General features: G+C 41.6%; 1 protein-coding gene across 7 annotated transcripts in view; it reads right to left on the bottom strand.

Moving 5' to 3' along the window:
• The window catches only part of EBF1 (EBF transcription factor 1), a 410,646-nt gene that overhangs the window by 136,539 nt on the left and 247,050 nt on the right, over positions 1–27,057 (bottom strand). For all 7 annotated transcript variants that reach the window (XM_027545801.1, XM_027545802.1, XM_027545803.1 and 4 more), the window contains exon 7: positions 15,324–15,405. In XM_027545801.1, the coding sequence (XP_027401602.1) occupies positions 15,324–15,405 (82 nt within the window). The remainder of the gene's footprint in view (positions 1–15,323; positions 15,406–27,057) is intronic.

The raw sequence follows: 27,057 nt of genomic DNA, 5'->3' as shown, positions 1-27,057 counted from the left end.
ATTAAGAGTCTTAGAGCTGTGTTTCAAGGCCAAAAAAAAAAAGAAGCCTTGGCCCAAGGTACAATCAGATACCCTGGCGGTCCCATAAACTGATTGGAGTTTGCCAGAAGGGACCCAGGCAAAGGTATTTTCTCGGAGAACTTTGACTAAAACAATGAGAAGAAATGACCTACACTTCTCCTTATATTAAATAGGGAAGAGGATTAAAACTGAAACCCACAGAGATATGTTTATTCATGCGACCTCTTACAACCAAATATAATAATTGTCTGTAATTGCAGCTTCAGCGCCCACCTCATGCTTTGACATGGGAAACAGCAATCAGCCGGCTCCCGTTTAATCCACCTATTATGTTGACTAATTAACTTTGCTCGACAGTTTATTTCTTCCTCCATTATCAGCCCCTGTCAGCCGCAAGCACCCTGCAGCATAGGGGGGACCTCAGGCTCTTTGATTGATCACCGATAGATTGACATGCAGATTAATTTAATTAGAATCACCTCACTTGAGAAATGAAAGACAATGGCAAGAGGGCTAATAGATCTGCTCTCATAATGAGGCAAACCTCCAGAGCCAAGGCTGAGGATTTCTGATTTATTTTTGCTCAATTCCCCAGTTGCTTGGGAAGACTCGCGCTTTAATTGTTCTTGGTTTTGGTGCTTTAATTGTGCTTGGTTTCGAGAGGCATTAGCCCCTGAAGAGGTGAAACTCTTTACAAGGATTGGCACATACTGAGGCCCCAGCTTCTGAAAAGCCTTTTCTCCAAGTTGGGGAAAGGGAACCCTGCCTTCTAGAGTCTTGGGCAATGAGTACTCTGATTTCATCACCTGAGTTGGGCAGAGGGGAAAATGCAGGGCCTGTGAACTGTAAGCCCTGCCTGGAAAAGCAACCCCACTCCCAACCCTGCAGACCCCCACCAATGGATGCCACACTTAAAAGTTCCACTGTCTCCACCTCTTTGACCTCAAAGCATCCTGGTTAAACACAGCAGATTCCCTGCCCCTTTGCCTCCAGGATGGCAACACAATTTTTCTGTTTTCCTTCTGGGCCCTCCCTTCTGCAGACTCAAGGCCCTTCTCCCCCACACCAAGAGGGTCTAGACTTCCTCAGATCCAGGAAGTGGGGTCCCACTCTGGGGTCTCCCAGGGATGACTGTTGGGGGGGCTCCTGTGGGGTCCCCTCCATTCTCCCTCGGGGTTCTCATCAAGATCCAACCCCAAGCAGGACTCGGATCCACACCTGATTTTAGTTTTCACTTCTATTTTACTAAAATGCAAAGTAAACAATTAAGAGAGTCCATTTAGGGACTCAGCGTGTTCTCCTTAGTCATTGTGATATCCAAAATTCCAGCCAGGGCAAGTCATTCGTGGAAGGACACAGTCAGTTCTAAGCAGCAGTTTGCAAAGTGGTTTTTCTCTTTCTTCATGATTGACCAACCAGATGTGACGGCTGGAGGCTCTGTGTGTGCCTCATCAATTATAGGTTAATTTAGAAGGAAGAGAAGGAGAAAGACTAAGAGAAGGAGAAGAAAATTCGCTATTCTTCTATTTTCAAAAAGTACTATGAGTGGCGGCAGAGTCTATATTATTTAAAGCAACAGAAATTCATTTTTCTTTTCAGTTTAGGTGATGACTTCGTGGGACATTTACAATTATGTAACGGAGCTGGGTCTTTCAAAGAATTTTTGATTTACTACAAGACCACAATTGAGTGGTCACTGGAGTCGTTAGCTGAAGAAACTATAAAAGGAATGACAAACGGTATCTGTTTCCAGTGTCAGGAAATACAGAAAGTGGTTATTCTAGACGTCTGTCTTAAGAACAAAAAAAAAAAAAAGCAATGACAATCCAACATGCACCTGTAAGTCAGACTGCTACAGGCTTAAAATATTCAGTATCGTTTAAAGACACTGTCATCTAATTCCTACGTTGAACAAAAACTGAAAACAGTTAGGAAAGAAAACGACACCCCATATGTCTTTCTTTTCTTGGCAAGAAAGGGTTTACCAAGGCCACATGTGTGATAGGATAATTTCATTGAAAGACCAACTATAATTGGAGAAAGATGATACTGAGAATTCTCATGCCTTTAAATTTCTAGAAAATAAACACCTTATATGTTCCTCAAAACTCATAACACCATACATTTTAACATCCTTACCCCAAAATAATTTCTCTCATTCCAATTTGAAATGATTAGAATATAGTTAAATAAAATAAATGCTGCAATTAATCTACAGATCAACTTATAAATACACACACACACACACACACACACACACATATAAAATCCTGAAATGCAAAGGGAGCACTGAAAAATCCTTTAAAAATAAGCCTATACTGCGAGGGAAAAGGGCCTTCACAGTTTAAACACAAGATTAATGAGGTGCTGACATGTTCATGCAGGCAAGGGGACAGGCAAGCCTGCCAAATCTTCAACCTTCCCAAATTTTGTCAACAAAACTCAGCTTGAATTTGGGACAGATAAACATGGAAAATGATTTTACATTTGGACTTGACCATCCCTTCCCTTTTCTGCCTTCTTCCTCACTCTGCTGACCCAGGATAAAATGAGGAACAGGTATATTTAGAATTTTATGATATCTGTTATAATTAACATAGTCTAGAATTATACTAATACAGTAACCACACATTTGGCTATTTAAATTTAAACTAATTAAATAAAATTTAAAATTCCATTGTTCCTGAGTTTCCATAGCCATATTTCAAGTGGTCACTAGTCACATGTGGCTGGAGGCTACTATACTAGACAAGGCAGTTACAGAACACTGTCTTCACTGAAGAATGTTCTATTGGACAGGGCTGCTGTAGAATGATTTTGAAATAAATTGTTCCAATTTATTTGTGAGGATGCCCAATTTATTTCTCCTGAAATAAGTATTAAGCTTAGGCATGTTTAGGGTTATATATACGTATTATCATTGTATTTGGGGGGAAGTAAAACTATCTGGGGAAGGAGCATGGCTTTTCAGTATAGCAATCCACAGACATGCTGATGAATACTCAGTGTGTTCCATGGTATTTTCTGTTTGTGTCCAATTCTCCAAGTGACAATATTCAATGTGAGGGAATAAAGAGGCCACAACTATACACAGACTTTGAAGATTTTGCAATGAAGTTTTCAATTTCTTGGCTCATTACAATGGTTCACAATTTGCTATCTTATATCCTAGATCTAAGTAGACCTAAATGTTAACTATTTTTACTATCTCCCCAATCTATTTAGAACTAAAATTCAAAACAAAACTTATGACTTTTGACTCTCAAGCTTTCCTAGCTGATGTGACTTTGGCCAAGTAACTTAACCTCTCTAAGCCCCTGTGTCCCTGACTCTCAAATGGAAATGTTAATAGTACCTAACTCATAAGGTTACTGTGAGGCTTACATTATTTAAAGTGGTTAGTATGGTTTCCAGTTCTCATAGAGCAAATGTTAGCAGTGCTAGCAGAGTTGTTGCTTTGTTGGTGATTTCATCAACAAGTTCAAGAACCTGTGTTGGGCTGATAATCTGAAGCATCTTATTTGCTATAAAGAGGACCCAGCATAAATTGTTATTTTCAATACAAGGATACAGAAATTATTTCTTCTACATTCACTTTTTATTAGTTTAACAATGAAATCTTACAAACTTAAAGACCTTCATGCTCACGACATTTAATTATATAATTTAGACCTCTTGTGAATTGCAAATTTCATGGTTTCTGTACTTTTGCTTTTTATAAACTTTCTGACTATTAGCCTTTTACATTCTAAACTTGAAATGAAATGAAACCTTATTGCTCTGAAATTAGCTTGTAAATTTTTCTGCATTTTATCAATGCCAGTATATTTTTCCTAATACATCATTTTAATGAAGGATTCTCTAGGAATTTTGTTATTGGTTATCATTTCCTTGCTATCATTCTTTAGACTGTCCCTCTCCCATTCCGATCAAGCAGGAGACGCTGTATGTCCCAACTATATTCTCTCAAATTGATGAAGCATAATCTGTCTCATGAGCAGATTTTCAAAAAGACACAGGCAGCTAAATTCAGTGATGAGTGGCAGATCACATTAACAAAAGCAGCAGCTCATGTGGAAGAAGGGGTTAGAACATAGGCCACCAAAAGTTGAAATCTATATCTTTAAACATTTCTAGGGGGATGATTAAGTCATAAAAATATTTTCAGTGTTTAAATTTAGAATATCTTGGTAAGAAGTACCTCTCTCTAAAATATAACATCTTCAGCAACTTAATTTTAAATAACAATTTAAAAATTATAAATCTTGGTTTTTAAGGCTTACATATGATAACTCAGTGTAAGGAAATTAGTGCTAAAGTTGGTCTATTTCATAGCTTCCTTACCTCTGCGTTTAGCTTATTCTATGTTTGCGTTAATTCAGAGCCTTTAATAAAGATAGGAGACGCACTGGGCTGAAGTACATAAAATTAAAAGGCATTAAGAAGCATTCCCAGAGAAGGCAATAGCACCCCACTCCAGTACTCTTGCTGGAAAATCCCATGGACGGAGGAGCCTGGTAGGCTGCAGTCCATGGGGTTGCTAAGAGTCGGACACGACTGAGCGACTTCACTTTCACTTTTCACTTTCATGCATTGGAGAAGGAAATGGCAACCCACTCCATGTTCTTGCCTGGAGAATCCCAGGGACGGGGGAGCCTGGTGGGCTGCCGTCTATGGGGTTGCAGAGAGTCGGACACGACTAGAGCGACTTAGCAGCAGCAGCAGCAAGAAACATTCCATGGAATAGCACTCAGCAATCAAAAGGAATAAACTATTGATACATCTGAATGAATCTCCAGAGAATTATGTCAGGTGAAAAAAGCCAGTATCAAAAGGCTACATACTGCATATTATGAGCTGAATTGTGTCCCCCTCAAAATTCACATGTTGAAGTGCTAACCCTAGAACTTAAGAACACAACTGTATTTGCAGATGGAGCCTTTGAAGAGGTAATTAAGTTTAAAATGAGGTTGTTAAGGTTGGTCCTAATCTAATCTTACTGATATCCTCACAAGGAAAGGAAATTTGGACACACAAGGGTCTCCAGGCAAAGAAAAAAGACCATGTGAAGACGTAGCGAGAAGGTGGCCATCTGCAAGCCAACAAAACCAAGCCTGCCAACACCCTGATCCAGAACTTCCAGCCTCCAGGATTTTGGAAAATACATTCTGGGCCTGTGGTATTTTGTTACCGCAGTCGTAGCAAACTAGTACACTGCATGATTCTATTTACTACTTCTTGATATAACAACAATTTAGAAATGAAGAACAGAGAAGTGGTTGGCAGAGATTAGGGGCAGAGGGAAGATGGATGTGGAGGCTACATAGGCCGGAATCTTTGCAGTGATGAAAACGTCTGATATCTTGACTGTAGAGTGACAGATACAGACCTACACGTGACAAAATAGTATAGCACTGAAATATACACATGGATGAGTACAAGCAAAGCTAGAGACATGTGAAGAAGATGAGTGGATTGCATCAATGTTTATATCCTGTATGAATACTGTATGTCATGTCTGACTCTTTGCAACCCCATGGACTGTAGCCCACCAGGCTCCTCTGTCCATGAAATTCTCCAGGCAAGAATACTGGAATGGGTTGCCATTCCCTTCTCCAGGGAGTCTTCCTGACCCAGAGATTGAACCTGGGTCTCCTGGGTTGCAAGCAGATTCTTTACCATCTGAGCAATAGAACAATAGAACACTCTAATACTGGTCAATAATTTTGCAAAATATCACTAATATTAGGGGAAACTGAATAAAGGATACACAGAATCCCTCTGAATAATTTTGTACAACTGCATGTGATTTAACCATCATAGTAATTAAAAAAGTCAACTAAATAAAAGGCATCAGCAACCAGAATGTCCAAAAGATGGATAAATAAACAAACTGGTAATCCACAAAATGGAGGATGATGCAGCAATAAAAAGAAATGTGCTATCAAGGCACAAAAAGACATGAAGAAAACTTAAATGCAGATTGCTAAATGAAAAAAGCAAACCTGTAAAGACTATATACTTCATCATTCCAACTATATGACGTTTTGGAAAAGGGATAACTATGGAGATAGTGGAAAGACCAGTGGTTGCCAGGAGTTTGGGAAGAGGGAAGAAGAGATGAATAGGCAGAGCACAGAGGAACCGGTGGGGGAGGATGGAGATGAAACCATTCTAAACGGCACTGTAATGGTAGACACATATCACGAATCTGTATAAACCCACAGAATGTATAACACAGTGAGTCCTAGGGTAAACTATGGAAATTAACAATAGTATATCAACACTGACACATCAATTGTAACACATGAATCACACTAATGCAAGATGTTAATAAGGGAAACTGCATAAGGGGCATTAAGGAAGTATATGTGAACTCTCTGCACTTTCCCTTCATTTTTCTGTAAGCCTAAAACTTCTCTACAAAATAAAGTCTACTGGGTCCAACTTCTACCCTCTGCTTCACACAGCCCACATTCTACACCCAACCTATCAACTGAACTACCCTTTACAGGCTTCTCCAATGAGTCCCAAGAGACCCAAGAAATCAGCCAATCTAGTGGCTCCCAACTATGCGCTTTCTAATGTAGCACTGGGGACAAGCCTGCAGAAAGGGTACCCTAATTCATCCATAGGAAGGATGCATATTATAACATGCAGTAACTTGCCTTTGTTGATATGGGATCATATTAGTTCCATGTGGAAACACAGTAATCTCATGCACATGAGAAGCTCAAAATTGTCAGTTTCCATGGCTTTGACTAATTTTAAAATAGAGAGTGTGATTCTTATTCAATAAATGCAATTAAGTTGGAAGATATGTCACCACAAGAGGTTCATAAGAGAAAATGACAAAAGGAGACCTCAGTAGTTATGATACCGCGAATTTATCCAATTCCTCCTTTTCAGTTCAGTTCACTCACTCAGTCGTGTCTGACAGCTTGGAAAACTGAGACCCAAGAGGCTTAAAAACTTCAAGGCCACAGGATGAATTAAGAGCAGAGGCAAAGTTGAAGGGAAACTTCAGGCTCTAGGTCCACTTCTGGCCTCTTAATCCATGCTCCTGGCTTAGGTCCTCTTTCCCCTAACTGTCTCTTCCAGTACACATCGCTGTCTGTCTGACTGACTACACTTTAGGCATTATCTACATAAAAATGGTCTGCAGCAGTTGGGTCTTCATTAACTTTGTCCTTTAAAATCTCCTTGGCTGATATGGAAAGAGATATTCTCTGAAACCAGCTTGATTGCAAGTTTCTATCTGGTTGAAAGATCCCAAATAACTCATTAAAAATTATGGAGGACGCATGAACCTACAGGATGTAACAGAGTGGAACTGCAGGAGTGAGGGACTGAGAAGCTGAATTAAATCCACTCTCTGAGCCTCAAGACAAAAATCTCTCTTCTTTTAACAGTAAGATAAGAATGGACACTTCTAAATCCTTGGATTCCTGTGCTAAACTAATTTGAACCATTAGAAACTAGACTCAGTTTCTGTCTCCTGAACTGTGACACATTGTAGACATAAAAACTCATCATTGATCTGAACTTAGTTTCTCTCTCTGTGGATCAGGATACTTTTGATGCCTTTTAATGTAGTTGTTGGCATTTAACTGGTGCTCCATTTATGTGTTCCATTGGCCATTTTAAGTAGCAGTGAGCCCAAGTATACATAACTGCCATGCATGCTTTCTGCTTATGGGACCATGGTACACGGACATGGAAACTGGAAGCAAGAAAACAGCATACAGTCGTCAGTTCAGTTTCCGGGGTCAGAGAGTGCTGAGTGTGAACCCCGACTCCATCACTCACTAGTCTGTAACCTTAGATAAGTCATTTAATCATAGGAATAGGTGTCAGGCATCATTTTATGTACTGGAGAAGCAGCAATGACAAAGTATGTGCCCATCAAGAGTTTAGTCTCTGTCCAGAATAAAAAAGAGTTTTTGGACAATAAATAAATAAACAATGAAAGCAAATTTCAGATGGTAAAAAGTTCCAAGAAGAAAATAAAATGAGGAAGGGGGCGAAGCCCAGGCAGGAACTACTTTTAAGCAGATGATTAGGAAGGCCTCTCTAAGGAGGTGACATTTTAGCTGAAATCTGACTATTAAGAAGTAACCAGCCATTCAATGATGTGGCAGAAGAATTTCCAGGGGCATAGGATAGCAAGTGCAAAAATCCTGAGGAAGGAATGAGTTTAGTACATTTGGTGAAGAAAAATGACGGAAGAGAAGGAAGGTCAATGTTCTCATTTGGAGCAAAGTAAACAAGGGAAAGAGGGTGGAAAAACAAATAAAATTATACATGTAAAACACTTAGTACAAGGTCTCACACATAGTAAGAGCTCTGTAAGTTACAACCTAAAAAGTGGAAGAATATAAGAATACCTCTGGGTTGGCAAGTCTCAGTAAGCACCATGCATCCTCAGATCCAATATCCACTGGGCAACACTGATCAAACCAAACACTTCTATGTCTATCCTTTAATATATTTTACATTTTCTTCAATAGCAACTGTACTTAATGTAGGAATTTATTTCCTCTAAGTGCAGAGCTACCACTCATCAAATCCTGGTCATAAGGATTCCTTTTCAGTGATGCATATTTTCTGCCAAGGCCCAGCATAAGGCTCATGCCAAGATACATATTTGCCCAATAAGCCGTGATGGTTTAATATATCAGGTTGAAAATCCACCATTTGTATTTACCATGTTATGTGAATTAATCCTGTATTCTGAAACTATCATTAGAGCTGCTTTCAGTATAATTAATCAGCATGGTGCATCTTGAAATTATTCTGTAGGAAGAGAGTGATTGCGGCTCAGGCCCCTAACATTCTGTTGGTAAAGAATTTAATTGCAAGATGTGCTGTTTGTCAAAACAGTATAAGACGGGGGTGGGGAATGGTGGGAGAGAAATAAAAGGGTTGAGAACGTTTCCTTCTTTCTTTAAGTGTCTTTAAAAGCAGACCGAAACTGCAGAGAATGGGCATATATTTTAAGAATCCTCTAATCATACCCTGTGGGCTTCTGAATAAATAAGAAGGATTCTCCAAAATTTATAGAATTCACCAAAGAAGGGGGGAAGGCAGAGAGTTGCCTTTTAATGTCATTAACTACGTCATCACTTTTGAAAGACCACACATTTTTTGGTGGGAATTTGGGAAGAAAAACCTGATAGTTTCTCCTCATATTTCTTACCGACCCCCATTCCAAATGATGAGTAAGCAAAAGAAAATTGTTCGTCTCAGATAAACACGAGACAAACATGAATTTTGGGCTTGCTGCTCTCTCTGCTCAGAAAATTCTCCTGGCTCTTCTCAAAATGACTTATTGTTATCCATTAGCTCTGAGCTTAAGAGTCCCCTCCTCGAAAGTTTTCTTTGGTCACCTGCTTTTCAAGTATGTTCCCATCCCCGATCCCACACTGGTGTTCTCTCTCATAATACCCTGCTTCACTTCCTTAAAGCAATAATTGAAATTATTTTATTTTATATAAATTTATTTATTTTAATTGTAGGCTAGTTACTTTACAATATTGTATTGGTTTTGACAGTGTAGCAACTGAAGGTCACTGTTCCCCATATAACTATCTTTTCTTCTTGGACAGTACAACTAGACATTTTCAGGCCTCTCTGTGGTCATACCTGGCTGTGTGACAGACTTCTAGCCAGTAGAATGTGGGCAGATTTGACAAGAATCGTTTCTAAGACGAGGTTTTTAAGCCCACAAGCCCCTCCATGCACTCTTTACCCTTCAGCTGGATGTATGGAGACAATAAGGTTCTAGGGGGTGGTGGAGACTACTTCACATACAAGAGCTACTCACCCACCAGGAACACTTGCCTTATACCATTATGTTAGGGATAAACAACCTTCTGTTGAAGGTGATCCATTAAATCTTCTTTGGTCTGTTTGTTACAGCAGCTACTATTATCCTAACTAATAGATGCCAACTAGAATTTAAGTTTCACTACAGCAGACACTCCATCTTTCCTGTTCTTATCACAATATACTCAACCACCTACCAGGTCAATAAATACTACTGAGTGCAGGCATGCATGCATAAACAAGCATATCTTACATTTATGTTCACATGTAGTTACAGATCTAACATTTATACACAGATACAGATTCACAGCCTATGGAAAACTTTGTTAAAGCAATAAGATGAATTTGGAAATTTACTTCCCAGTTTTCCAGGTATTACGGTATCTACTGTGATGACAGCTTGTACCCAGTTCTTGTTCCTCCCCTCAGCTCCCCGCTCTGCCAGCCCCAACAAGGGAAGCTATTGATAAGGATTTAAATCTTAAGCTTGAATTGTCTAGCTCCCGTCAGTTAAAAACCAGACCCGTGACATGGTTTTAACACACTCCTTTGACATTAGCATCTTTTTAGTGTCAAGATGAAGAAACAGGCTCATTTAGTCACAGGGAAATTCTCCCCGTCAGGAGAGAGAGCTGTCTCCATCCACCGCCTTCCCTCCTGCTCTCTTTCTCCCGTCGTCCCCACACCCACAGAACTGAATGAAGCCTGTATCCACTGTTGTATTTAAGCAAGTTTGTTACCCTAACCACAGCCTGGGGATTTCAAAAGAAAACATCAATTATAAGCTTAAAAATAAAAAGATTGTACCAAATTCTCTACAAGGCTTATTCCATACTGCCTGAAACTATGAATACAGCCGAGCTCTGCAGAAAGTGATGAATTTCTCAAAAATGCTAAGGTCACACTAAATTGATATGACCTATGTAATTAAGCAGTCTCTGTTTACACACCAGAAGCTCAGCTGCTGTGAGGCTGAGTTTGCTTGACAGAATGTCTTTACATGTCAAGAGATCAACAACCTTTCTTATGTCCTCCTCAGTCACCTACACAGGCCCCTGATTGCTGTTCAGAGGAGACGCACCCTGGCCTGGCTGCATGAAGATCAGTGGGCCTGGGGAGCGGGACAAGGGAGAAAGTGGCATCCCTAACAGGTAGGGGGAGCCCACTGGACAGGCAGGAGGGCATGCCTTCCCTCAGACGTCTCTGGGCCTTGGGTTTTCAGTGTCACTGGGAAAAGCCACATTGAGATGTAAAGAGGGGAAGGGAGTCTTCTCATGCCAACATGACACTCTCTCACTCCCCTCAGAGGCAACAGTGACATCAAAATATTTGAAACCAGCTTTCCAATTAGCGTACTATGAGAAAAATGAGGAAAATCATATGTTTGCTCATGGGAAACCTTCCACCAGCGCTTCTAGGGCTCATCTCTGCCAGCCAGCACAGCTGCACAGAAACTCATCCTCCCCCTTTTGGTTTAGTCCTAAGAGCTGGGAACGTCAATATGATTTCCAAATGAGTGCTCCGAGCCATCAGGGGTGCCTGGATTCAGGCTTCATTTGTTGAAGGGTCTTTCTTGCCCTGGAGAACTGGCCAAAACCTCTACCAATTAGGTGAAGCTCAGGCAGTCTTAGGAGCAATAACCTCTTTCTCTAAAGTTCACATGAGTAAACACTGACCAGCACTGTGGCTATAATCAGAAACAGTGCTCGAGTTTTCCCCCTTCTGCACAACTCCACATTCTGCATGATGGATATATTGGAATCCCAGTGTTCTTCAGGCAGCTGGCATCCTTAGGTTCTACTCAGAGCAAACACCCTTTTGAACACTGTTCCTTGACTTCCCTGGGATTCTAATACTATTCACAAGTACTCACTGGGCTCTCAGATGTAGAGAGACCTCCTTACTGCCTCCCTATGTATCTGCCTAAAGGCTGTGGACAAGTTCTTTACTGTTGCACCACATTAGAGAACATCTGGGTCAGATCGACTGGGTTGAATCGCTGCCTCAGGACTTAGTAGATGTGTGACTTTGGGCAAACTGCTTAACTTTCCTAAACTTCACGTACCTCATTTGTAAAGTGGAAGTAATTCCTATTTGCATGACCCTAATTCCTGTTTGGATGTGAAGATAAATATGGTAACTCATATAAAATAGCACAAAACTGCTCACAAAAGGACACCATAATTGTTAGCTTCATCATCGTCATCATTACAGGCAATGTCCATAGATGTCTATCAAGATACATACATGGACTCATACATTTATACATATAAATACGAATGCAGACCCAAATATAAATGGTCATCTCCCTAACACTTAATACAGTTAGAAATGAACCAAGACAAGGAACACAGGAAGAAAAGCAAGCTTGAGGCAGAGGCCCACACAAAAAATGAGGCTGACAATGGTGTTTAGAGCACTGAGTTGCAGTTGCTAGATACGTCCAACAGTGCATAAGACCACGTGCTAACCATGTAAAAGTGATGATTCATGAAATACGCAAATGTACGCAAATACAAAACAAAATGTCAGTGCTCATTCTGCCACAGGCTCCCTCTTCTCCCAGTAAGTAGGAAGTCGGTGACAGGAATAAAGTGGGTTAAATTTGAGCTCCAATAAGGAATTTGTCATTGCTGATAGAGACAGAGCTCTTCTTTGACACAAAGACTGACTCTGTAGTGGTCAAGGTAGCAGCCCCTACTGGGAAAGGTCCACCTACTTTAGGATCAGTTGGAGAATACTGAGAAAGAGCATTGTCAAGGCTGGACCTTGTGTTGGGCAACTTTCAAGTGTAATCAAAGGGTGCACTCTTTAGGACAGCAGCACTGTCTGCAGGAGAGTATGTCAGAGGTCGTCAGGGATAGGACTAAACCAGTGATTCCCAACCAGGGGAAATTCTGCATCCCCTTCCCCACAGGGGACGTTTGTCTATGTCTGGAGACATTTTAGTGTCTCTCATGACTGCAAGGGGTGGAGGATGGTTTCTCTACTGGTATCTGGTGGGTAAAGGCCAGTGATTCTGGCTAAATATCCTTTGACACACAGAACAAATCCACCTCCCTCCCAACAAAGGCTTATTCAGTCTAAAGTGTCATTTCTGCCCAGGCTGAGAAACCCTATGCTCAATTATTGGCCCAGCTTTAGTTTACAGCAAATATTTTCTTCAAAATCGTACATTTATTTTTTTTTAAAGTTTATTTATTTTAATTGGAGGCTAATTACAATATTGTATTGGTTCTGCCACATATTTTATCTTTTGCAAATTTGTTATGCTTTCAAAGTACTGTCCTTTGTGAAATAAGAATCATCATTTTTACTCCATTTTACAGTAGAGGAAATTGAGGTTTTGCGGAAATCTAACTCATGCCTCCTTGTCTCAGCAGCCCTTCTACTCAACAAAAAATAACTACTTTGTCTGAAAAAATAAAGCTTTCTAGACATTCTCAAAAATAACAGACTGAGTTGGTTCTCATCTCATCCAAAAGCTACATTCCTATAATTCAAAGCTTTCAGACATTTCACTAGCAGGTCCTGCAAGGGAAAATAAGGCCCCTGAAATCTTACACACACTCTCTTTAGATTCCCAACATTACTGAAGACCATCTCTAACTCTGCCACTCTGTGAAGCACAGCCAGGTCGGTCCTAGTATTCGTAAGGCATCATACATGTCTAGACACATTTATTATATGTTATGAATTGCTTCATGTCTGGACATGGCTTGTTCCTAACCCAAGCTTGGTCAAAGGAGATACACGGCCCATTTCAAGGCCAAGGTAAGTAACGCAGTTTATATGAAACTCATTCTCACATTTTAAGACACTTAGCAACACATATTTAACAGCATCACATGTTGCACCAGCAAAGATGCTCCAACTCAACACAAAAATGTCCTGGGTATGGATGAGAGCACCCAAGTCTGCCCACTTGGTCAGAAGCTCCCCAGGAAAGACATTTTCCAGGAAACTAGGCATCTAGGGGTTCTCCCCATTCATCTGTCAGGACAAAAGGTGGCAAGCCCAAATGATTTCCAGAACTGTTCAGAATCTCAGGGGCAGGGGTCTTCTTTTTACTGAATTTGTTCTTTCATGAGACTACTAAGTCCCACCTATTAAAAAAAATAATTATCTTGGAGACTAAGAGATCTTGACATCCAAAAATTAATGCCCAGAATCATCCTTTCCCTTTCTCCCATCAGAGAATGTGCAGAGAAAATTTGTCCAGATCCTCTCAGAGATCCTATATTTCAATCTACACTTAAAGCAGACTAACTCCACCTAAGAACATACTTTAAACTCCCAAGATATTTTCACTGACAGACCACATGGGCATCCATAGATGGACACATCATTACTCTGGTGAAGAAACTAACACTGTCCAAATGAGTTAGTCATAAAATTAGATGGAGAGCAACATAAGGGTCTAGAACCTTGCTACTCCAAGTGTGGTCCATGGCTTTGCCCATCACTTGGGAGCTTGTTAGAAAGGTAGAATTTCAGGCCCACCGCAGACCTCAATTAGCAGTTTAACAAGATCCCCAGAGGATTCTCGGCACTTTAGAGTTTGAGAAGCACGTACCTAGAATTTAGCAACCTTTCCTAAAGCCTAACCACCATTCTGTGTTTTGGAAGTTAACAAATGTATTTTCACATATTTTTCCTCTAGTAAATGTATAATTATATGAGGTTAACATACCACTAAAGCTTTAAATGGAGGCAGATCTGACTGATGCTTGAAGACATTTATATGGGCTGAACAAGGACATTTCTCAAACAGACTGAATGTCACCCATACTGCCCTACACCCTGCTTCTTCAGAGATCCACTTTTAATAAGATAATTACTAATAATCTCCAAGATTGGAAAAGGAAAACAAGAGAAAGGAAGGAGGAAAGTGACGTAATTCCAAAACAGCACAAAGCTCCTATCGACCAGTTTTCTACCTGTAGAACTTTAGGCGAAGACTTCATCATTTGTATGTGCTTCACTTAACCTGCAGTGGTTTAAGCTAGTGGTCCCCAACATTTTTGGCACCAGGTACGAGTTTCATGGAAGACAAATTTTTCCATGGACAGGATGAGGAGGGGGTAGTTTCAGGATGATTCAAACACATAGCATTTACTGTGCACTTTATTTCTATTACTATTATATCAGCTCCACCTCAGATCATCCAGCATTAGATCCTGGAGGTTGGGGAGCCCTGGTTTAAGCCTATGAGTCCATTCGGGAAGCCAGACGAGGCTCAAAGGGTACCACTGTCTCAACCACTGAACGCAGGTGGCTCAGTCCTAATCCTTCTCTAATTAAAACAACAACTTGTAGAGAAAAGACACCTAGGGACCCAAACTCACCTGCTTGTCACCTCTGGGAAAACAATGATACAATGATACTCTGGATCTTCTCCACCTAAGACTTCTTTTACCCTCTCCTGATACTCATGTTATTATTCAGGTATAAGAAGGACAAGACAGACCCACCTGGAATCTCCGCATGTCACGTGGGTTTCCCGCATTCTTTAGGCAATTTTGGTTACATTTGAGGAAAAATTTCAAGAAGAACCTGTGAAGAAACAAATTACCATGGTTAGCATTTCAGTCCTCCACAGAAGGGGAAAAAAAAAAAGTAGTAAGTCACTTCCGGGTTGTGCATTCTATTCTCTGGGCATTTTCTGAAACATTCAGAATGACGTTAGAGCCAGCCAGTACTTGGTTTAAAGCTTTAGTCTTCATTTCACACCCAAGTTAGACGTTCTATATGAAGAGAATGCTCTCTGTGGCGCCAACAGATCTCACAGAAGAATTAAGCCCCCACGGAAGTATTTTCACTCATAGAGAGGCTAAGTCTTCCCTATAATTTAAGGCAGGTTCCAATTGGAGATAATTGCCTGAGAATTACTCATGGTCCCCAACAACAACATGTAATTTAAGCCCCGTAAATTCACAGATGATGAACCAGCAAAATACATGCTAGATGAATATAAGGACAAGGTAAACACTTTTTATCCGAGCATCTCCAAGTAAAACATTCTGATTAGGAGTGCTTATGAGAAGATTCACATACTGACTAAAGTCCATTGATTTCTCGAACATGAAAGGGAAAGTGAAGTTGCTCAGTCATGTCTGACTCTTTGTGACCCCGTGGACTGTAGCCCGCCAGGCTCCTCTGTCCATGGGGATTCTCCAGGCAAGAATACTGGGCTGGGTTGCCATTTCCTTCTCCAGGGGACCTTCCTGATCCAGGGATCAAATCTGGGTCTGCCTGCATCTTTACCCTTTGAGCCACCATGGAAGCCCAAGTAAAATATTCTGATAGGAGTGCTTATGAGAAGATTCCCATACTGACTAAAGTCCACTCATTTCTTGAACATATCCCATATGTTTTCCTTACATGCCAGCTATAAACAAAAGCTATTTATGATAGAAGAAGGAATGTCCTGCTTCACAGCCACCTTGATCTCTGAATTGATTCCATAATGAGATCCATGGTTTTACTGGCTAGGGTGACCAAAGGTCTCAATTTGCCAGGAACTATACTAGTTTACCAGAGAAGGCAATGGCACCCCACTCCAGTACTCTTGCCTGGAAAATCCCATGGATGGAGGAGCCTGGTAGGCTGCAGTCCGTAGGGTCACTAAGAGTCGGGCACGACTGAGCGACTTCACTTTCACTTTTCACTTTCATGCATTGGAGAAGGAAATGGCAACCCACTCCAGTGTTCTGGCCTGGAGAATCCCAGGGACAGAGGAGCCTGATGGGCTGTCGTCTGTGAGGTCGCACAGAGTCGGACACGACTGAAGTGACTTAGCAGCAGCAGCATACTAGTTTACACCAGCTGTACTACTGTAAGTGTGAATAGTTCAAACCAGTCAATCTTAAAGGAAATCAACCCTGAATATTCATTGGAAGGACTGATGCTGAAACTGAAGCTCAAATACTTTGGCCACCTGATGCGAAGAGCCAACTCACTGGAAAAGACCCTGATGCTGGAGAAGATTGAAGGCAGAAGGAGAAGAGGGGATGACAGAGAATGAGATGGCTGGATGGCATCACTGACTCACTGCACATGAGTTTGAGCAAACTCTGGGAGATAGTGAAGGACAGGGAAGTCTGGAGTGTTGCAGTCCATGGGATCACAAAAGAGTCTGAGCTACTGAGCAACAACAACAAAATGAATAGTACGAACTTTAACTTTTAAAAGTGTCCTGCACTGGGTGATAAATTAGATGAGTTATTTCTACCTTTCTGTGAATCAGGAGAGTTATTTCTATATTTCTTAGGTGGGAGTTGTTGAAGTTCATCGTGGAAAGGCAGCATGATCAAAAGTGTCCGATCAGGGCATTCTTGTTAGTTACCTAAAATTAAACCTCTCGATCCACCTACTAATATGTTTGGGGAAAGCAGCATTTTAAAAGCTGCTGGAAGTTCTTCATTCCTTTTTACTTTTAGGGATGTGGACTTCAGGCCCACTTTCCCAAAATATTACAATGCATTAAAATGTTGCTCAGTTAAATTCTCATAGGAATTTTCCTGTCGTCACCTTTTTCCCCATTTCAAGTCCACACTGCAGTAAAATTCCTACTTGAATACACATAATTTGTGAGGAACTATCAAGCTGAAATGTCTGGATTTAGCTCTGAGTATAAAGTCTATCAACCAAATAGCACCTCTATAATGAGAGCACAGCACAGAGAAGCACCAAATTTAGGCAATTTCTGAAAACCAGACTAAGCGATGTCCCAACAGAATCTCTTTCCTCCCCAGTCTCTCAGACTCTGCCAAGAGGGAAGTATGGCATGGGAATAAGTCTTTGAAGAGAGACAATGACTTTGTCAACCCCTAAAATCACATTTTAAAATGTAAACATCTTCCTGAAACAGCTCTTTCAACATCATGCAACGTTCAACTGTCCATCAATAAGACCTGGCTTCTGAACAATCCTTCATCCCTACTTCCAGGTTCTGTTCACAAAGTTTATCAATCTTTCTGAACAAGATAAATGACTCATGGCACACTGCTGAGCCCAGCTGCGTAAAATAAAATCCAGCTCAAAGAGCAACACTGGCCCGTTGGCCAGTGCAGACCTGGCCACGTGCAATAGGGGAATCTGGGGACAGGAGAGGGGTTTGAGGGCGTGGTCCCAATCCTAAGTGTCTCTGCACTGTCCCCACCTCTGAACTCGCAGACAGCAAGTGCCGGGAGCCCTAGCGACCACACATTACTGCTGGAAACTGTCTGATGTGGTAGAGGTCAGGGATAGTGAGTCTGCCATCTTGACCGGGCTCAAGCTTACATCCAAAGACATCTAAAGTGTGAAAACTGCCTGCTTCTTTCAAGCACAGCTGGTTGGAAGAGGATATTTAAAAGCCACACAAACCCCAGGACAGGGCTGATTATCACTAAATTGACAGTAAGAGTCGGCTTGGGATGATAGAAAAGCCATGACCCTTAAAAATATTCAGAATGAGATTCCTATCAAATTCTGACAGATACAGCTGTGTGACTTTTGATAAAGAGCTGAACTTTCCTGCACCACACTTCTTACCTAGAATCTGGGTATAATATCAGTCCCTATCATAGAAGGTGACTAAGAAAATTAACTGCAATGATACATAGTGTCTGGAACATAGTACACATAGTGATGGTGGCTGTCATAATAATAATATCTTTCATGTATTAGGTGCTTACTTTGTATTCAGAAAGCTGAGAACTTCAAATATATTTTCCCATTCAAGCCTCCTAAATAACCTCTACCTTTAATCCCATTTTACTGATGAGGAAACTGAGGTACAGCGAATGTAAATAAGTTGCCCAAAAGTTATTAAATGTGGATCAACTCAAATTTGCACAGAGCCTGTGCTTTTAACCATTGTGCTACAGTAGTTTTAATAATCACAGAAGTAGTGCATTGTTGATATTAATACTAATTGTACCATGGACAACAATGGTACAATGTACCACAATGGCAACTGCACAAATAAGAGTAATCATAAGAGTAATTATTAGTACCATTGTACCATTGTTTCCACGGTAGCAACCTGAACACTGTGGAGGGAGACGTCGCTGCCATTCTCCATCCAGTGGGCACCCCACTCCCACACCTGGTTCTCCAGGACTGATAGATAATATTCGCCGCCTGTGTATGTTTAAAGCCATTTGAGCCAGACACAACAGCCAGATTCAGGTTGTGTTGGAAGGAGCTGTCAGCACACCCTCTGACATCTTCAAGTCAGACAACTGCTAGCCACCATGAGGGGGTCCATCTGGTGCCAAAATGGATTTTGAAAGGCAGGCAAACAGGACGTTAGCTCTGCCAGAGAAACAGAATCAAGGGAGCAGGGGATCTTCTGCCTCGGCGATGAGCCGGGCGAGGCGCCTGTCACCAGCCCATCGTTAGCACAAAAGCTATGCTGGGCACAAACCAGATCCCCGTTACCCCAAGCTGCCCTGTCACTTGGCACGCTGGCAGCATCTTCTGCCCGCCCTCTCGACAGCGGATCCCTCTCTGAAACTGAAGGCTTGACCATCTGTTGTGGGGAAGAGACAGCGTCAACTGGTGCCTGAGGCCTCACACAAGCCCTTATGTGGCAAAGACACTCGGAAGGGCCAGTTCTGTTGGAGAAAGCCAGCCCTACCCCAGGGGGAGCATCAGGAATTCTTTCAAAGTTTTCCCCCAAGTAGATGCCAAATGTCTGACCCTTTCAGATCCCACTTCCTTAAAGGAACTGCAAGGAGTTAGAAGCAGGAGTTAAAAATATCCCCACCGAAAGATGGAGTTAGATGTGGCACACAAATTTTTTTTGGGGGGGTGGTTTATCAGGCTGTTTTGAAGGCATCTGTAAACCTGGGGACACGTGCACATCTGCTGGTCTGCCGAGAAGATATCAGATTCCAAGGAGGAGGGGGGCTTTGAACAAAGGGGAGGTTAGCGTAACTCAAAACCACACTTTTGTCTACCAAATTACCACATTTTGTGTGGCGGGTGTGTTTGATAAAGTTGTTGTCAGGGAAAAAGAGTGCACAGCCTTATCCCAACCGTGGGAAACTGACCCAAGGCAAGACAAAGCCCCCATTGACCCCTTAGCGTTCCAGAAGTCCATAAACTACAGGAAACAGCCCAAGAAGGACCCAACTCCAGGCTTTTTTATTTTTTTGGATGGGGGAAGGAGTGGCAAGAAACCTGACACCTTTCCATTAACTTTCAATACAAATAATATTTTGTGGTCATACAGTGTTACATTATTCAAAACACTTCTAGCCTCCGAATCTCACTGAATCCTCACAGAAGTCCTACAGTTAGGCAGCTCGGGAATGCTCAACCCTTGTGAAAGGCAAAAAATAAATAAATAAATAAAACAACTAAGATTCAACAAAATTAAGATATTTATTGAAAGACAAATCTAAACTAATACCCTATATATTGGCCCAAAGGACTCACTAATGTATGAGTTATCTCTGTGGATTACAGGACTTTATAAGTGACCTAAACCAACACTGGGCCTACCTTCTTCACCATGTACGTGGGAAAATTGAGAGGGCAGGAACATGATAATACTCACAGAGTTACAGTCGTTCTGAGAGCAAAAACTATTAATCCACATGTCTCGACTTCTAACTGCATGATTTTTCCAATGTAGTGTTAGTTTTTCAAAAGCCAACCCAATAAGAGCTCAACACTGGAGCTACTGCATTTTGCAGTCTACTATTTCCATTATGAAGGGCTTCTCTGGTGGCTTAGTGGTAAAGAATCTGCCTGCAATGCAGGAGACTTGCAGAAGACACGGGTTTGACCCCTGGGTTGGGAAGATTCCCTGGAGGAGGAAATGGCAACTTGCTCCAGTATTCTTGCCTAGAGAATCCCATGGACAGAGGAGCCTGGCAGGCTACAGTCCATGGGGTCGGAAAGAGTTGGACATGAGTAAGCAACTGAGAAGGCAATGGCACCCCACTCCAGTACTCTAGCCTGGAAAATCCCATGGACAGAGGAGCCTGGTAGGCTGCAGTCCATAGGGTCGCTAAGAGTCGGGCACAACTGAGCGACTTCCCTTTCACTTTTCACTTTCATGCATTGGAGAAGGAAATGGCACCCCACTCCAGTATTCTTGCCTGGAGAATCCCAGGGACGGGGGAGCCTGGTGGGCTGCCGTCTATGGGGTCGCACAGAGTCGGACACGACTGAAGTGACTCAGCAGCAGTAGCAGCAAGCAACTGAATACACACATACACACACCTCCATTAGGAAAGTGACAGTCATAAAACCCAGTAACACTCTAATGGAAGTTGTGTTTCAGTTCACCAACGAGGCTAATGTACGACATTACCCTCACTGAACGTTACTGAACTGAACACACATATTTGTAGAACATAACTGCTTATTCAATGATTTCCCTGTATCACATTTTACCAACCAAGAGATATTCAGCATAAGGAGTAGTTTCCATGTGACGAGCACAGTGCTAGATACCAAAGGTACCACTAATACTACAACTAAGTCACTTCAGTTGTGTCCGACTCTGGTGCGACCCCATAGATGGCAGCCCACCAGGCTCCCCCATCCCTGGGTTTCTCCAGACAAGAACACTGGAGTGGTTTGCCATTTCCTTCTCTAGTGCATGAAAGTGAAAAGTGAAAGTGAAGTCGCTCAGTCATATCCGACTCTTGGCGACCCCATGGACTGCAGCCTACCTGGCTCCTCCGTCCATGGGATTTTCCAGGCAAGAGTACTGGAGTGGGGTGTCATTGCCTTCTCCGAAGGTACCACTAGGCACCCCCAGAAAGAAAGTTATTAGTCAACAGGATAGGCCCAATCCATATAAGGATATAAAATAACAAAAAATCATCTCTGTATAGCCAGTACATGGCACAGGACTCAGAACCAATAGTTTTTTGGTAAGTATTTATACAGCTAAACAGAATCCCAGACCTCCCAAGGGTAGAAATAGGACCATTCTATGACGAAGACAGCAGTGGAGTACTCTAGACAGGTGCTTGGGTTAAAGATAAGATAAGCCTCGGTAAATTTCTCCAATTCCCTGAGCCTCAGTAAAACATGAGAGTAACAGTACCGTCCCTTCCAGCCACATTATGACTTTCATCATAATCCTACCTTTACTCTTTAATTAATTGTGCTACTTTAGAAAAGTTATTTCACCTCTCTGTGCCCTCTCTGTGCCTCATCTGTAAAATGGGAGCAAGAAAATCCTACTTCAGAGGGTTACTGAGAATTCAATGAGTAATATATGTAGAGTGTTAAAACAGTACCTGGCATAGAAGAATAAATAATTCTTTCTATCATCAACTGCTCTAATGTTCAGAGATACTGAAATTTTTCAGGTACAGAAAGTATTCTCTCTTTGAATGTTAAGGTTAAGAAAGGAAGCAAAGATCTATGTAACTGACAAGAACTATAGGTTTCACTGAATGACCTACAAAAAGGAAAAAACAAAAGAAAGAAAAAAACAAAAGACAGGTAATAATGACTAAAGTGGCTCTTTCCAAAGGCCAAGACACGAAGGGGAGGAAAGGCAGCAGCTTAAATCGCAGAGGGTTCCAGCTAGTCACCCTGAAGGGCACACGGAGTAAAACCATCCAGTAGGCAACAGCCTGTACCTCATTAATTATTATGCAAAGCATCGCCATAGATCTGGGCTGAGCAGGTTGAGTTTTCACCACCCCAACCCAAATTCTGAAAAATCACGTTTGGATGTTTTCAGCTGTTCTCGTAATGTCCAGGCTGGAAAACAAAAGCATCAGGGCACACCTAAACCAAGACATAAAAGCCCCATTTGCAGTCTTCAGGCTCCCTGAAAGTTCCTCTGACTTCTCCCTGCAGATGGTTACGTGGCAGACGATCCTTCTCAAAGATACTCCAGACACGGAGACTCACTCCGCCCAGTGAGGGAAACAGCTGTGTGGAAACAGCTGTGGGGTCCCTTCTGTGTGAAACTCAAGCTGCTCCTGCACACACTCGCTGGAGGGTAGAGAGGCAAAGGCCTCATGATTCAAAGGTCATCTTAGGAGGAATCCTTGCCACAAACAGCGCCATCCTCTGGGCTCTGCCACCGAAGCACAGAACCATCTGCCTCTGAGACTAAATCTACTGCCCAGATGTAACCAAGAAGACTTTCCTGGAGTACAAGGGTTCTCTCAAATTAAAAATATTTAACCAGAAAGCACCTATTCCCACCCAGACGCCCGAGATGCCAGGGACTGTCTCAGAAATACCACTGCTACTCCATGGGAGCCCTCCGTGAAGAGGTAAACACAAGTCCATAGCCCCTGCCATGAAAAACAGATCACCCTTGAAAACAGGGGACCGAAACAGCTAGAAAGAGAAAACTTTATTTTCAATGTCAACACTTTTGGGTTCTAGTACACAGAAGAAGTTGTAGAGTACAGTTCATCCATGTGAAAATATGATACCCGCCAAGTCTGCCAAAACCCCAGGGATGCCACCAGGGCGGGCTGGGGAGGCTGAGCCTGTGTGAGGGCAAAGGTTTCTGACTGTCCAGCTGACCTCCTCTCCTTCTCTGATAATGCACCGCTGAGAGAGGACCCGCCTTGACTCAAACCCCTGCAGTTCTGTCTGAGAGACTGGAAATTCCAGAAGGGGAGAAATAGGATCACGGAGGGGATTCTATGTAGATTGAAGCACATTCTCTCCTCCCTGCCTGAGGTGGGAGGTGGAATGACACCAAGCTGTGGCTCTATCTTGGGGATCCCAGGGGAAGAGCATGTGGCTGCCCTTATTCTTGGCCACTGACTTCTAGGAGTTTACCTTCTCCCCTGGCCAAGGTCCTTTAGATCTTAGGCATTTCTGGAAAGTGTTCTCAGCCTAAGGGATGAACATGATCAACTTGAAAAGCATTCATGACCTCAGAGTTCAGAGCTAGGCTGTGATGGAAGGACATAATCAGTGGCAAGGATTTACTCCCCAATCCCCTCCCAAAAAAAGGGGTGGGGGTTGGGATAGCATGGCAGCAGACTAGAGAATTTAAAAATAGTTTTCAATAAAAGCACCCACAACAAATAGGTTTCCTGATGCTAGAAGTCAAATCTGAAAGGTGGGGAAAAGCACCAGGATAGCAAAAGGGGAGAGGGAAGGCCAAAGAACCAGCGGCCAGTAGGGAAAGAATAAACTGCAATTCTTTAGAAATGACACACGGAAGGGATGCCAGGGCAAGGGGGCTGTAGCTTACACCAACTGCTGCAAGGTTACAATGGAAATTAAGCGAGAATTTAATTAAACCCCCAAAGAACTGAATTAGGTGTTGCAGAGAAGGCGTCCATCTTTAGGGACACTCTTCTACAAAGCTTACTCAACTGTCAAGTGTTTCTTGCTTAAGTGTATTAAGGTATAAACCCTGGCCATGGGCAGACATTTTGAGTCACCCTAGTAGTTTTCTTTGCAGCAGGAATGAGCAGATAATAAACCCAAGTGTTGTCCATTGATGGAGGAAATGGATAGAGAAGATGATGTACATATACGCAATGGAATATTACTCAGCTATTACAAAGAGTGAAATAATGCCATTTGCAGTGACATAGATGAACCTAGAGATTGTTACACTGAGTGAAATCAGAGAAAGACAAATACCAGACGATATCACTTATATGTGGAATATAAAAAGGGGTACAAATGAGCTTACTTACAAAACAGAAACAGAGGCACAGATTAGGCATAGCAAACAAACTACGGTCACCAAGGGGGAAAGGGGGTAGGATAAATTGGGAAACTGGGGTTGACAAATATATAAAATAGTGTATGTGTATATATATATACACACATACACTATATATAAAATAGATAACTAATGAGAGCCTACTGTCTAGCACAGGGAACCTTATTTAGTACTCTGGAATGACCTATATGGGAAAAAAATTGAAAAAAGAGTGGATATATATATATATGTATGTATAACTGATTCACTTTGCTGTACAACAGAAACACATGTTGTAAATTCATTATACATCAATGAAAATTAAGAAACAAAATAAATTCCAAGTGTTTTTCCTTCTCAGAGCTGGGCACAGACAGAATAAATTTGTCTGAAACTGTTTCCCTTACAAGGGTCACGATCTGCAAGGAATCATGCAGCACAGAGTTCCTACAGACCCAGGGTAGGATCTGATCCAGGCGTTGGGTCTTGGGATTCTGAGTCACCGAGGCAAATCCTTCCCCAGGCTGGAAAAGACGCAAGTGTCACTTGGCTTCAATAACCATGACCCATCCCACAAAGCCAGACATATGAGAAAGGAGGAACCCCAACAGTTAAACTAAGCAGATACTACAGTAGACACACAAGTACACCACATGCAAGACAACTGTTCTGAGTGCTTCACATGTATTAACTCACTCACTTTTCATAACAACCCCATGAAGTACTATCTCTAGTCTCATTTTATGGATAACTGTACAGAGGGGTTATGTAATTTGCCTAAGATTACCTGTCTAGTAAGTGGTAGAGCTGGAATTTGAATGTAGGCAGTTTGGCTCCAAAACCCACATCCATGAAACTACATTCCTTTGTACGTTATATATATATGATAGATATGGGCATACAGATCATTGACCATATCTAGCCAGAGACGGGGAAACCTGGTGGGCTGCAATCTATGGGGTCGCACAGAGTCGGACATGACTGAAGCGACTTAGCAGCAGCAGCAGCAGCAGCAGCTATACTCTTATCAGCATTATCAAATTCATTCAAGATTAGAGCTGAAGTCAGCATACAGATTTCTGGTATTGTCACTGGAATAATCCCAATCGTAACTGTTAATGTGTTTCAATTTTGCTTATGAAAAACCTTCCTATTTCAAATACATTAATAGATTTTAACCATAATGAAAGACCAGTAAGTCTTGTAATAGAGCCAAACCAAGTTCAGAGAATGATGGCCAAAGCAAAACCAGTGTAACCTGGGTCTCTTGGGAGGAGTCAATGAATATCACCTTAAGGATTTAGTTATACTATCCGTGGTTACCAGTTCCACAAGTCACTATCTTTCAATGTCTTTCTTGCCAACAGAAAGCCACAGGTTAAAAATGAAAGGCTTTTAATACCCCTCTGTTTAATACCCATGTGTATAAAATTTTGAAGCAGATTCATTTAGAATCTGATGTTACGATTTCACTTTTCCTCTAAGGACTCAAAGAGTTTCGATATTAATTTCCCCTGTGGAGGTGATAAATATCAGAGAAATATGAAGTTCAAATCTACAGTAACGGAAACACATGGGTTTTTTTGAACATGCAACTATTTTTTTCAAAAGTTTATGAAGTATAAACATTCAGTGTCATTAATTTACTTCCTATAATCCTACTTATCTTCCAAGTAGAGCTTAAATGCACTGAGCCCATGAAACCTGCCCAAGAAGCTCAGCTAGAATTAATCACTTCCTCCTCCATTCTGGTACAGCTCTGGTCACATTTGGTCTTCACATCTTGTACTCCAGTTACTTGAGTAACCATCTGCCCCCTCCATAGCACTACAGACACCTTCAGAGGGCCTCTCTATCTCCCTCAGCACCAGGGACAGCTGTATTTGTGAAACAGTAAGTAAACATCTTACATGATTGACCGTTAACATTAATGGCAGTTAACTTTGTATTATAGCACAAAGATTATTTCTTTCTCCTTTCCATTCTTTTCTCTACTTTCTTAATTTTTTCTGAATAGGCACTACTTTAAGATAAGACAAGCGAAAACTTTTTTTAAAATTGAAGTGAATATCATTCAGCATGGAACCTAGGGAAGGCTTCCTCCATTCTGCAACGGATAAGTTAGGAACTAAAAATGATGAATGTCTTTGCGAAAGTCTTTATTCTCTAAGATTTGCCAGTTAATTCAAATGAGAACACTTAAGAGCTATTCATCTCACACTCTGTAAGATGTCGATCTTAGTTTCCCATATGCATAATTCATAAAAGAATATCAACTGGGCAGATTCCACACCATTGGTGTCCTCAATCTCCTACTTTAAAATTCCTCAACATCAACGTTTAAAATATTATCTTTAAGCTAAACTTGCCAGTGTTCTTGAAGCACTTAAGCATAACCCAAAGGCATAAAAGGTCATGTAATTAATAGTATGAAATGGATCTCCTTTCTGCAAAATCTTACAGACCCTTCTGATGACATTGTTGAAACTCAGTGATTAAAGTTTTTGGCTATTTGCTATTCCTTGCTTCAGGCTATTTCTACGTCATCCATTAAT

Source organism: Bos indicus x Bos taurus, chromosome 7 (genome assembly GCF_003369695.1).
Source record: "Bos indicus x Bos taurus breed Angus x Brahman F1 hybrid chromosome 7, Bos_hybrid_MaternalHap_v2.0, whole genome shotgun sequence".
NCBI classification, from domain to species: domain Eukaryota; kingdom Metazoa; phylum Chordata; class Mammalia; order Artiodactyla; family Bovidae; genus Bos; species Bos indicus x Bos taurus.
Note: the sequence above shows the minus strand (reverse complement) of the source record. Positions and strands in the feature narration are given on the sequence as shown.